The sequence below is a fragment of the Raphanus sativus genome, unplaced genomic scaffold (genome assembly GCF_000801105.2).
Source record: "Raphanus sativus cultivar WK10039 unplaced genomic scaffold, ASM80110v3 Scaffold2095, whole genome shotgun sequence".
In the NCBI taxonomy this organism is placed as follows: Eukaryota; Viridiplantae; Streptophyta; class Magnoliopsida; order Brassicales; family Brassicaceae; genus Raphanus; species Raphanus sativus.
In genome coordinates this window covers 1,527-14,523 of record NW_026617404.1, presented here as the reverse complement: position 1 = coordinate 14,523, position 12,997 = coordinate 1,527, and the positions used below count along the sequence as shown (strand labels likewise).

At 33.7% G+C, this 12,997-nt stretch overlaps 1 protein-coding gene, 2 long non-coding RNA genes and 1 pseudogene across 5 annotated transcripts; 1 reads left to right on the top strand and 3 right to left on the bottom strand.

Moving 5' to 3' along the window:
* Positions 1-449: 449 nt before the first annotated feature.
* On the bottom strand, positions 450-1,414 carry LOC130505211 (uncharacterized). The gene is made up of 2 exons (XR_008941592.1): positions 907-1,414; positions 450-826 (listed from the first exon to the last, which is right to left on the bottom strand). It is a non-coding gene; the product is annotated as an uncharacterized LOC130505211 (long non-coding RNA).
* On the top strand, positions 833-5,984 carry LOC130505210 (uncharacterized). 3 transcript variants are annotated; one of them, XR_008941591.1, is made up of 3 exons: positions 833-976; positions 1,432-1,577; positions 5,689-5,984. XR_008941591.1 is itself a non-coding variant. In XM_056999812.1 (2 exons), exons 1-2 carry the CDS (start codon positions 5,572-5,574, stop codon positions 5,958-5,960), a joined length of 303 nt encoding a protein of 100 aa, XP_056855792.1. In that variant the 5' UTR covers positions 4,961-5,571; the 3' UTR covers positions 5,961-5,984. The 3 variants fall into 3 exon arrangements, 1 of the variants encoding a protein (XP_056855792.1); XR_008941590.1 differs by having other exon boundaries at positions 5,665-5,984; XM_056999812.1 differs by lacking the exons at positions 833-976; positions 1,432-1,577 and adding an exon at positions 4,961-5,578 and having other exon boundaries at positions 5,665-5,984.
* Positions 5,985-6,302: 318 nt separating this feature from the next.
* LOC130505208 (uncharacterized) lies at positions 6,303-7,050 on the bottom strand. Its single transcript, XR_008941589.1, has 3 exons — positions 6,822-7,050; positions 6,694-6,738; positions 6,303-6,618 (listed from the first exon to the last, which is right to left on the bottom strand). It is a non-coding gene; the product is annotated as an uncharacterized LOC130505208 (long non-coding RNA).
* A 3,502-nt stretch (positions 7,051-10,552) lies between these two features.
* On the bottom strand, positions 10,553-11,630 carry LOC130505209 (F-box protein At1g11270-like; annotated as a pseudogene).
* Positions 11,631-12,997: the final 1,367 nt, after the last annotated feature.

Sequence of the window (12,997 nt, the reverse complement as noted above, 5' to 3'; positions counted from 1 at the left end):
GTAGAGCTTCCTGGCGGTTACTTTGGAAGATGCTAAGCTTGATTAAAAGCTAGAGAGTGGGAGTAGTGGTATAAGTGTCCTAAATGCTCAGATTTAAGTAGCAAATAATTGTAAACTGCAGATGTTGCATAGTGTGAGTCGTCGTGATCGGCACTGGTCTATTTTCCAAAGTCAGCAAATGATGAAAGCCCTGAGTACTTCTGGGCTTAAACAAAAAAAAATTAGTATAAAGCCCAACGAAAATAAAACAAAGGGTCACGTCGGTTAAAGTCACAAAATCAATTGGAAATCAAAATTATTAACCTGCCACGTGTCATTATTCCCCCTAGGGAGAAAAAAAAGTCTACTTTATTTATTAAGATTTTGTGGACTACAACCTGTCTATAATTCTATACAGAAACGAGTAGATACACATTTGACTCTACACTAACATTTATTGGACTTAAACCTTCAAATGTGTATTATTTATGTATTATAATCAATTAGGGTATTATTTATTGGACTTAAGTCCAATAAACCTTCATATAACATAAATAATACACTAATTAAAAAAATCATAAGCTCAACCATTTTTTTTCAAACAGTCTAATATAAAATCATTCCATGCGTATAGCGAAGAGCCAGATTTCCCTCCAAATAATGTCGATAAAAGATATTATCAGTAATAAAAAGAAAAGAAAGAGAAAATAGAGTTCCCACTCGATCTCTTGTTTAACGCCACGTGTACTTAATATCTAATCGAACGGCTCTCGTCTGAAAGCCATGGGTCCAAAACAGGGCCGTTTAGCGGAAGTTTGCGTGCTAAAACACAGAAAGAAAATGAAAACTGCAAAATTCAAAAAGCTCTTGATCAGAAGCAAACAAAAACCACCTCTGACAATTGATAAAGAAGAAAAAAAACAATACTTTATCTTCGTCTCTGTTTTCTGTCTTCACGAGAGTGACTTTCTCATTTCGTTGTGACTCTTTCCTTCTGGTTAGTTTATTTCCTTTGATAATCAGTTTTTGGTTGTTGAATATGGTTCCGACAACTTAAATCATCATCGTCTGGTTTGATGTTTTTTCTGGGTTTAGTTAATTGTTCTGGAGATTTGATTCTAAACTGCAAAGAGTGATTGTTTGTTTGGCAAGTTAATTATATTGACAAGAATCAATCTGCCTCTGATTTGTTATAAGATTAGGAACTAAAAATACTTCAACTTCCTTTAAAGCAAAACATCAGATTCTATTGCTCAAAAGTTAGCTTCTTTTTGTTGTTGTGGTGATGAATCTGGTCTTCTCTTTCTCTCTTGAATATCTCATAAAGAGTCTTAACTTTTAATATGATTCATTTTCTTCTATTAATGGGAATCAAATGTTTGCTAAATCTGCCAGATTTATAAATCACATTGATCTTTAACAGATTCTTGTTTATTTGTTATCTTATAACAGAGTTATGGTGTGAAATGATGACAGCAGCAGGAGAAGCAAGAGCAGTGTGGCAAAGAACAGCTAACCGTTACTTTGTCCAAGAAGATGCTAAAAGAGCTCCCAAGCTACCAACCTCTTCCCACTCTTCTTCATCATCAACTAAACAGGTTCAAGAGGATTCTGTCTCTTCTCCTTCTGTTTTTTCATCCACAGAACCAATCATCAGCTTTCATGCCTCTGAATTTCTCTAATCTCATCATTATCAGTATATATTTTAGAGGTATCATCCACATGTGTTTCGTGAATCCTGAGAACATATTGAATCAACCAAGAGATTTTGTGTTAGATTATTGTAGTTTTGGGCCTATAAATCAATTATTAGCGTTAATAGAGAACTGATTAACCAAAACAGAGAAAGAAACACTTACAACACTCATCAGCTTTCATGCCTCTGAAATTTTAGTTTGATATAAAAAGGAGAATCTAGCTAAATATACCTTTCACGTGCCGTTTTCTTGAGCAAATTATGAAGCATGAGTAATGTCTTCTTAGCTATATGGTTTTTTTCATGACCACCGTTATTAATGAATGTGACTAACTCTTAAAGATCAGTGTTTCGTGAATCCTGAGAACATATTGAATCAACCAAGAGATTTGGTGTTAGATTATTGTAGTTTTAATAGAGAACTGATTAACCAAAACAGAGAAAGAAACACTTACAATGCGAACTTCAAAATGATTCGATCCTATTTTGGTCAAAATCCAAATCAATCATCATGTTCCAGAATTTACAATGGATTCAAAATAACAAGATATAACTCAATATTTGCTTCTTTGTATTTTACTCTTTAAAATCCTTATAAATCTATTCAAATCCAAATTCAAATCAAATGCTTAATCAAATCCTTACTATTGAATAACACCTAATTTTGAAATCTATTTTAAAATCACAGAACCAATAACAGTGAATTTGAATACAAATTTTAAAATTATAGAACCAATAACACTAGATTTTGCTTGGATTTTCAAATCCATTAAACTGTAAAAACCAATAACACCCCCTGAAACATGATGATTGATTTGGATTTTGACCAAATGATAATTTTACATACTCGAAAGGTCAACAAAGATTAATGTGTTACTTTTCATCAAGATCATCCTTTATAATCTTTTGACTGATACACATTGTTGAGTTTTAACATATTCTGACCAAATCATACTTATATACAAGAAGAAGAAAAACAATCTTTAAATGTGATCCGCTGGTTCGTGTTTTAATAAGCTAAACGTGGTAATTTTCATTTTTACTATAATCAAGATTCACATATCGGCAGGCCTACCTCACAACACATTAAAACACATGCCCAAATTAGATAAAGTCCACGACCACAAGAATTATTAAGACGGCAACCTTCTAGGTCAGAAGGAGAGTTCAGCGGTCCTGGTTAGTAGTGACTACATGTGTATATTAAATGTGCAGCTCAAACGGGAGAAATAGTTTGGTCACTGCATATTGTTAACGAGATACCGTTGCAGCTTCATGATGGTGTCAAAGTAGTTATGTGCGATACTCTAGCTCCTCATTCAACCTCCCATTGAATCTATAAGTTGCCATGAAGGTATCTTCCAATAACACAATTTAAAAACTGCTGATTAAGATCATATTCACACGATGACAACTCTTCCGAACTTTGTTTTTTCACTTCTTATTGTGTCATCTTATTAAATTGAGTTTGTTCTAGAATATGTAACTTTTAGAAACAGAGGGAATATTTTTTAGATGTTGTTAGAACTCAGTTATGATGGATTTTAATAGAATTCAGTATATCTTTTTAACTAAAACAATTCCTACCTTTTTATCAATATTTTTGAAGGATATCGAGAATGGATATATTTTCCATCAAAGTAATTGCATACTTAAATTCCACTACTTGATTCAAATTCCAATTTTCAATAACACTTCCTACATGTGTAGCTCAAACGGGAGAAATAGTTTGGTGACTTGTACAGTTGCACTATATGTGTACGTCAATATTTTGGTGTGTACACACATACATGCACATATATATGTATAAGGCTATGAAGCAGTGTCAAGGAGTCTTGAGTTGACCTTAATACAGTTTAATAAGATTATGAAATTTCTGATGACTTTCATAAACAACCTGCCCGCGATTGTATTACGTAGTAGATTATGTTATCTTGAGGTTTTTTATTGAACTGCGCCATAATTTTTGACACATACGGAATGATTTGAATCATTAAACCCATCATTATTTATTCCTAATAATATTAAGTTAAGAGGAGCTAGGGTCCATTTTCTATAGAACTTAGTTCTATGGTTTTATTATCCCTACTTATGATGAATATATAGTTGCTGACATAAAGGATCTTATTAGAAAATCGTAATTGTTTAACTTCTTATGGATCACATAATAAACTAAAAAGTATCTAATGGACAGAGATTGAGGGGATGATTGGTAATATATGTGAGTGCTCCACACAGCCATAAATTTCTCTAAAGTAATAAAACCAAAATAATCAAGCTTTATTAATAAAATCCAAAGTTACAGCCCAAAATTTTTAAAAGGAAATATATTGACTATAGAAATTAAATTTTCTACAGCTTTTATCAAATGCTTTAAAAAATATTCAAAGTCAAAAAAATAAAACCAAAACAAAAATCTTACAGTCTATTTTTCAAAACAAAAAATCTAAAGCTACAAGCAACAACCAATCAACCCCTAAATCACTTGAAGAAACTTTGCCTTACATAACGTTCTATCACTAGGCGATGCCCACTATTTACATTCTATGTACCTACCTATCAAATCTATTCTAAACCAAATTAACATTTAAAGATATAATTTATATTTTCAAGAACTATAGGTAATTAGTACATGAGAATGACTTTTACTAATATCAACATGTAAGAACTTATTAAAGTTAATTACTAATTAGGAGATATACACTAAGCGTAGACGCTTAACTTTAATTTACTTTCTTATTTTTATATCTAGTTTATAAAAAATATGTATGATCATACCAACAGTATAAATTAAAAAAGAACGATCATCTAACCAAATTTGAAAAAAAAGAGTCTAACAACACCATTAATTAGGACATATATAAAACCTATTATATAATGCGTGATGAGTATAGTGAAGAGCCAGATTTCTCTCCAAATAATCTCGATAAGAAGTATTATCCGTAAAAAAAAAAAAAGAGTTCCCACTCGATTTTTTTGGTTTAACGCCACGTGTGCATAATATCTAATCGAACAGCTCTCTTGTCTGAAAGCAATGGGCAAATCTGTGGAACCCAAAGACTCTGACACGAAACTATGGGTCCTAAAACAGCGTCGTTTAGCGGAAGCTTGCGTACTAAAACACAGAAAAAAAAACGAAAACTGCAAGGATTCAAAAAAGCTCTTAATCAGAAGCAAACAAAAACCACCTCTGACAGTTGAATTTTTTTTAGATAAAAAAGCCTCTATCTTCTTTGTTTTTGGTTACTGTTTTCACGAGAGTGTCTTCTCTATTCGCTGTTACTCTTTCCTTTCCTTCTGGTTAGTTTTATTTCTCATTGAAATTCTGCAAATAATTGTTTTTTCAATGATAAGTTTTCAGTTTTTAGTTGGATGAATATGGTTCCGACAACTTAGATCATCATCGAGTTTGATGTTTTTTTCTTTCTGTGTTTAGTTAATTTATTAGAGGATTTGATTCTAAACTGCAAAGAGTGATTGTTTGGTTGGTAAGTTAAATAATGTTGACAAGAATCAATCTGCCTTTGATTGGTTATTAAGATTAGGAACTAATACTTCAACTTCCTTTAAAGCAAAACATCAGATTCTATTGTTCAAAAAGTTTTGGTGATGGATCTTGTTGTCTTGTAATAAAGATTCCAACTTTGATTATGATAAGGGGCGAACCCAGAATTATTTTTATGTGGGGTCATAGTGTGGGTAAAATTTTGTCAAAAACAAAAATATTAAGAAATGAAGTCACTGAGGGGTTTCGATCCCAGGTTTGCGGGTTCAGCACCAAGCTTCCTAACCAAATACGCTACTGTCAACTATCGATTTTATAATATATTTGTGGTGTCATATGACACCATAACTCTTAACGTGGGTCCGCCACTGATTATGATTCATTGTCTTCTATGAATGGTAATCAAATGTTATCTAATCTGCCTGATTTATGAGTCACATTGATCTTTAATTGATTCTTGTTTATTTGTTATCTAATATAACAGAGTTATGGTGTGAAATGATGGCAGCAGCAGAAGCAAGAGCAGTGTGGCAAAGAACAGCCAACCGTTACTTTGTCCAAGAAGACTCTAAAAGAGCTCCCAAGCTAACAACCTCTTCCCACTCTTCTTCATCATCAACGAAACAGGTTCAAGAAGATCCTGTCTCTTCTCCTCCTCCTGTTGTTCGTCCACAGAACCAACCATCTTCTCCAGGTTTCATGCCTCTGAATATTCCTCTTCTGTTGGGTCATCACATTCAAGAAGATTTGCTCCTGGGATGGACTGTTGGATGGATGTAGTTGATATCTTTGTAGTTCAAAGCGAAGAGGCAAGAAAACATGTCTATTGCAAGGGAAAAAAGCATTGCAATTCCGTTGCAAATCGCAATTTGCAACGAATTTACAAGGAAAGTCGTTTCCTTGCAAATCCTTACTCGCAAATAAAAAACGCTTACAATTCTCTCGCAAATTTGCAACGGAATAATTTCCGTTGCAAATTTGCAAGAGAATAATTTTCGTTGCAAATTTGCAAGAATCGGATATTCCCTCGCAAATTGCATTAGATTTGCAATAAAAAGTTTCCGTCGCAAATTCTTTTAAGATTATTAAAAAAAAATTAACAAAAACACAAAATAAAAAATAAAAAATGTAAATAAATATATATAACGAAATATATATACATACAGATACATATTTAAATACATGAATATATTAAAAGCCTAAAAAAATTATAATAAACTGGTTTAGTTAAATAAACCGGTTTAACTAAACCTAATTAAGCTAACCTAACTAAACTTAACCAAACCTAATTCTAAAAAAAAATTAACCCTAGAAAATAAATCAGCCGACTCTTTGCCTCCTCCGCCGCACCACCACCAGAGCCGCACCACAACCACAGCCGCACCACCACCGGCCCTGTCTCCTTAACCATCAAGCTTCTTCTCAATCCTTCACCTTCCTTTACAAAAACAAAAAAAATATTAGATATAAACAGAGGGAGAGACAGAGAGATAGAGAAAGAGAGAGGGCTAACCATGGAAGTGTGGCTCCGGCCTCATCATGCCTTGCTTCCTCCAACCTGAAAACAAACAAATTCAGTTCAAAACAGGGAGACAGAGACAGAAGGACAGAGGGACAGAGAGAGATAGAGAAAGGTCGAACCATGTTGGTGTGGGGCGTGAGATAAAGTAGATCCGGCTGTGTGTGAGAGAGAGGAAGCTGGCGACGAGGAGAGATGACATGGCGGCAGAGAGGAGAGGCGGGAGAGAGAGTCCGGCTAGAAGACACAAGGTCGGCGAGGAGAGAGAGCCCGAGAGAGGAGAGATGGTGGGAGAAAAAAATCCCTTGTTTTTTTTTTCTTGACGGCTCCAACAAATGAAAAGAATTAGGTTTGTGTCTTTATATACTAACCCTAGTTCTAGTAACTCGTTTGTCATTTTTTTTTTAGGGAAAAATAGTTTTGCAAGGAAAGTGCAAGAGATCCCTTGCAATTCTCTTGCAAATTGCATCGGAAATCAATTTCTTGCAAATTTGCAAGAGAATTGCGAGAGAGTCATTGCAATTTCCTTGCAAAATTTTGATTAAAGTGTTTTAGAGTTTCGTTTAGGGTTTTGTTATGTTTTGTATATACTAATATAGTTCTTGATATTTGTTTCTCGAAAAAATTATTTACATGAATATGTTTAACAAAGTACAGTAATTTAGTTAACATGTATTGAATATATAAATTATAAAGTTTGTATTTTGTATTAAGAAATTAGTTCAAGTGTGGAGAATTGAATTTATAACTAAAAATGCTGTATTTTCAAAAATATTTAACAATGTTACTTTTAAACACTAAAATTTTTAAATGTGTTACACGAAACCAAAGGCTTTAACAAAATCCTAAAACCGTTCAAGTGGAAAAACATGGTTTTGCAAGAAATTGCAAGGATTCCTCGCAATTCTCTTGCAAATTTGCAAGGTAATCAAAAACTCTCGCAAATTTGCAAGGAATTGCGAGAGATCCCTTGCAATTCCCTTGCAAATTGCGACGGAAATGAATCGCTTGCCAAATTTGCAAGACAATTGCGAGGGAGTCATTGCAATTTCCTTGCAAAATTTTAATAAAAGTGTTTTAGGGTTTCGTTTAGGGTTTTATTAGTTTTGTATACACTAATATGTTTCTTGATATTTCTTTTTGAAAATATTTACATGAATATGTTTAAGAAAGTTATAGTAATTTAGTTAACATGTATTGAATATATAAATTATAAGTTTGTATTTTGTATTAAGTAATTAGTTCAAGTGTCTAGAATTGAATTTATAACTAAAAAATCTGTATTTTCAAAAATATTGATCGACTACATTTTTAACACTAAATATTTTAACTAAATGTGTTATATGACACCAAATCTTTAACAAACCCTAAAACCGTTCAGTGGAGAAAACATGTTTTTGCAAGGAATTGCAAGGGATTCCTCGCAATTCTCTTGCAAATTTGCAAGGTAACCAAAAACCCTCGCAAAATTTGCAAGGAAATTGCGAGAGTTCCCTTGCAACTCCCTTGCAAATTGCGACGGAAATCCATCCTTTGCAAATTTGCAAGACAATTGCGAGGGAGTCATTGCAATTTCCTTGCAATTGCTTTGCAAATTAATATTTAATGTTGTTTTAGGGTTTCATTTGTGCTTTTGATACATTTTCGGTGGAGTAATATTTTTCTTTATATTAGTTTCAGAAAAACTATTTAATGTAAAAATATATTTTTAAAAAATCTCGTAATTTAGGTGATGTATATTAAATGTATAAGTTATATAGTTTTGATGTTTAGTATTCATAATTCTAAATGAAGTGTCGGAATTGAGTTTATAACCGTTAATTGGTGTATTTTCCAAAAATATTTATAGATGTATACGTTAACACTAAATATTTTAATTAAATGTGTTTATATGACACCAATTTTTTAACAAAATCTCAAACCGTTTAAGTGGTGAAAACATGGTTTTGCAAGCAAATTGCAAGGGATTCCTTGCAATTCCCTTGCAAATTTGCATGGTTTTCAAAACTCTCGCAAATTTGCAAGAGAAATTGCGAGAGGTCCCTTGAATTTTCTTGCAAATTCATAACCCACTGTGTTTTTAGAGTTTCGTTTGTGGTTTTGTTACGTTTTCAGTGGAGTAATATGTTTCTTTTATATTTAATTTAGAAAGTTATTTAACGTAAAATATATTTTTAAAAAAGTTCTGTTAATTTAATTGATGTATATTGAATGTTTGAGTTATATATTTTTGATGTTAGTATTTTGTAATACTATTTCAAGTGTCGGAAATTGAGTTATAGACATTAATTAATGAAATTTTCAAAAATAGTCATCGACATACATTTTAAATATTAAATCTTTTAGTAAACGTCATAGACCCCAAGTCATTAACAAATTCCAAACCGTTCAAGTGTAGAAACATGATTTTGAAAAAAAAATTGCAAGGAATACAAAACCCTCACAATCTGTTTGCAATTTGCAAGGAACACAAAACCCTCGCAAATTTGCAAGGGAATTGCGACGAAACTAGTTTTCTCGTAAGTTTGCGTTTGAATTGCGAGGAAACTGTATTTTCTCTCGCGAATTCCTTGCAAATTTGCGAGTGGATTTTTTTCCTTGCAATTTGCAACGAATTTGCGAGGATTATATATTTCCTTTTCAGTTCCGTTGCAATCTCTTGCAAATTTGCAAGGAAAATTTTTCCTCGCAATTTTCCTTGCAATCAATTGTTTTCTTGTAGTGAGGAGAATAGGAGAGCCTGGAAGTTTTGTTTTTTTTTCTTTGAAAAATGTAACTCTTCTTGAAATGAGTTTTTTAGATTTACTTGTATTGTAATGCTGCAGCTTATGGATTTGGTTTAAATGAGAGAATGTAATTTTGTTGTAAGATTTTGTTAATATTGTGTGTTATAATATCTCAAGACATCATCATATGAAAAGATCTTTCATGCATGCATGTAAGTGCATCTCCTAACTGAACCCAAAAGAAGGTGCATCTCCATATTGATCTTTTTTTACCGCTCGGTAAAAGGAAAGGTAGGAAGTTAAATTTTCATTTCCATTTCACTTAATAACGTGGATCGTCCGGGCCCGATTGGAAAGGTATAAACAAAATATTACCTTGCTAGAAAGCTTCGGGATATTAATTTAAAAAACAATATATTTCGTGAATGGCACCACCTAACCGTAGCCACAATTGTCATGGATGTTCCCGTGGAAAAAGGAGGACTTTGTGAAGAGCTAGAAGCCTTGAGAACGGAGAGCGATCGTGTAAGTAATTATGTAAGGAAAATATGCTATCAAGCTGGTACTTGCATAACAGTTGGAAAAAATGTCAAAATCATGCAACACACAATAATTCTAAGATTCACATAATATGATACTGCGCGAAGCGAAGCATTATCAGATAAACGGTTACACAGGAGGTTCATATATAGTTTGGAAATCATATAAACTAAAGCATTAGGAAGCAGAGTTTTTATTTTAGTAACAGTTACAAGGGATCAAGTTCCATGTTATCATGAATGTGGAAACTTTATAAAGTAAACGCTGAATATATATAGTAAGAAGACAAAGTAGACAAGATCAAGGTCACATTAAAGTGCATAAGATGTTAATTAATTCCAATGGTTCATCGGTAATTCGGTAAAAAAGAAAGAAAGAGAAACTAGTTTGATAGCAGAAAACAAACTTTCGAAGTAACAAACAGAACAAAGGATTGTTATCTGTGAATACTAACTCATAAGATTTGGTATGGAGATCATGTATCACCAGTGGTTCCTTACGATGACAACGACCACGAATTAAATAACTTGTTCTTCTCTAAAACTGCTATCGTTAAGAGTGAGGTTCCTCCACACCAACGAAAGAGGTTACTGATATCTATCGTAAACATTTCTCTTCCACGTTTTGATGTTACCGCCTGAAGAATAAACAACCATATATCTTGGATGGGCCAGTTACTCTCGGATACACTCAAGCAGTTATCGAGGATGCACATGGTGAATCTGAAAGGATCATGTACATGGGAAAAGGGAGCTTTACAGATAACTTGGAAAGTTTCAGTGTGAAGATCGAAAGATAATACTTTGGTTTCTTCACAGTCAGTTAACCAATAAAGGGACCCATCTACGTACAGAGGAGCATGGCGAACAATTATTCGATAAGGAGAAGCAGGGTGAACGTACCTCCAAGTGTTCATGCTAAAGTCGAAACTTCACAAGTAGTAACGTTGTCTAGGCCAAATTCAGATGAATTATATAAAAAAACTGGCTTGTATGTACCCCTTAGTTTGTCTTTACCGAATCCAAGCTTATGATATGAGCTATACGATGTTTTTGCATCCCTGACGATGCAGAGCTGTTGAATTCTGGCAAGAGGTAAACTTTGATGCCACCTAGTGGCGGGATTCACCACCACGACACAGACACTCGGGACGTACTTGGTGTAGAAGCATATTAGACCGTCACATGTATTTTGGCAGACCGACGTGCATGAAGTAGGGGAAACAGACCGTATAAGCTATTGATGATCCAAACATAAATCTTCGAGCATCTGTAGGCAGGCACCCATCATTATGTGCATAGTGAACGAAAAGTATATCCGGATCTCGTGATCGCCTACGATGGCCCAACTGTCTTTCCTGGAAACGTTGGGTCTGGATTGTCAATTTCCACGTCTTTGATACAGACCTTAATCTCAGTAGAGACTTGACCGGAAGTCTCTCTAGTATGAGCTCTACAACATCGTGCGGTACGTAGCAATTCTACACTCGAGCGACATCTTTCCAAGCATTGTATCTCGTGTCAGATTGATCAAGACAGTCATACAAATGTTTTTGAAAGGTTAACTTTCAATATTCTATATATACGAGCTGAGCACCCTGTCCAAGCTAGTGTTTTTGAAAATAGAAATTTCTAATTTTCTACAAGGAAAAAGGGAAAACTCCATGACTCTTCCTTTCCTTGTTTCGGCTAATTAACTTTATACAATATAATTACTAGATTTTCTTGGTAATTAACTTTATACAATATAATTCCTTTGCTTTCCTTGGTAATTAACTTTATACAATATAATTCCTTTCCTTTCCTTGGTAAGATATTATCTCTGAGTCTTATTTGAGCAAGTCTGAGTTATTAGAAGCGCTGAGCGTGTTCTCAGACTAGAGCTAGGGAAGCTGAAACATGGCTAAAGAAGCTTGCGCGGAGAAAGAGGACTTGGTGAATCTCTTGTTCAAGAGAAGCGTCAGAGCTTTTCGGGTATAGCAGTTGATGCAAACTGCTTCAGCTTGAAGCGCTATACCTCCAAATCAAGAACAAGAAGATTGAGAAAAGCAAGGAGCAGCCACCTTGGAGCAATTCGCAAGCAAGAGAAGAGGGAGAAAGAGAAGAAGCAAAAGAGGTAAACCGAATGGTCTGTTTGGTTTAGCATGGGGATGAGTCTAGTTGGTGCTGGTTTGCTCCTGGGATGGACTGTTGGATGGATGCAGATTCTATCTTTCTAGTTCAAAGTGAAGAGAAGAAGAGAGACCTGGAAAGTTTTTTTTTTTAAATATCACTCTTCTTTGAAATGATTTAAGATTTACTTTGTAATGCTGCAGCAGCTTATGGATTTGGTTAATGAGAGAATTGTAAATTGTTGCAAGGAATTTTTTGTTAATATTGTGTGTTTCTAGTTTGAGATTATCTTAAAGAATCAAATGTTAAGATCTTTCATGTAAAAGCATCTGCATATGTTCATTCTTAGCAGCTATAAAATCTTTTCTTCCATGTACCAAAAAAAGAGAGTTTAATGTCACATTGTTTCATTTGTAGAGACTTGTTCTTAGCTAACATTTCATTTGTGATTTGTTATAAAGATTAGGAACTAATTCCTCAACTTCGTTTAAAGCAAAACATCAGTTTCTCTTGTTCAAAAAGTTTGTTTTGAACATGTTCTGTTAGCAGAAGTGTCATTTACATCTTCTCATCTTGTGTTTTGTAAGGACTCTTTCTGCCAGATGTAGTGAGGCCTCTCTTAGATTCTCTTGAGGCTTCCAAACAAGTTAAAAGCCCCTCCACTACCCATGTATGTGTACAGTATATATCTCTCTGAAATTTCTTTTTAGCAGCTTCTTAGTTGGATGGTTAAATTGTGTTTGTTGTGTGTTGTAAATAAACATTATTTCCATGTTTTGTGATTTGTTTGGTTTATGTATGTCTCTCTCGAAATGTATTCTTTCCTTCATGGACGATCACTTTGTTTGGTTTCAAAAGCAAGGATTGGGCTAAGATCGACTTGTTAGTTAACCCATTGTTTATTGCTTGATTATGCATTAG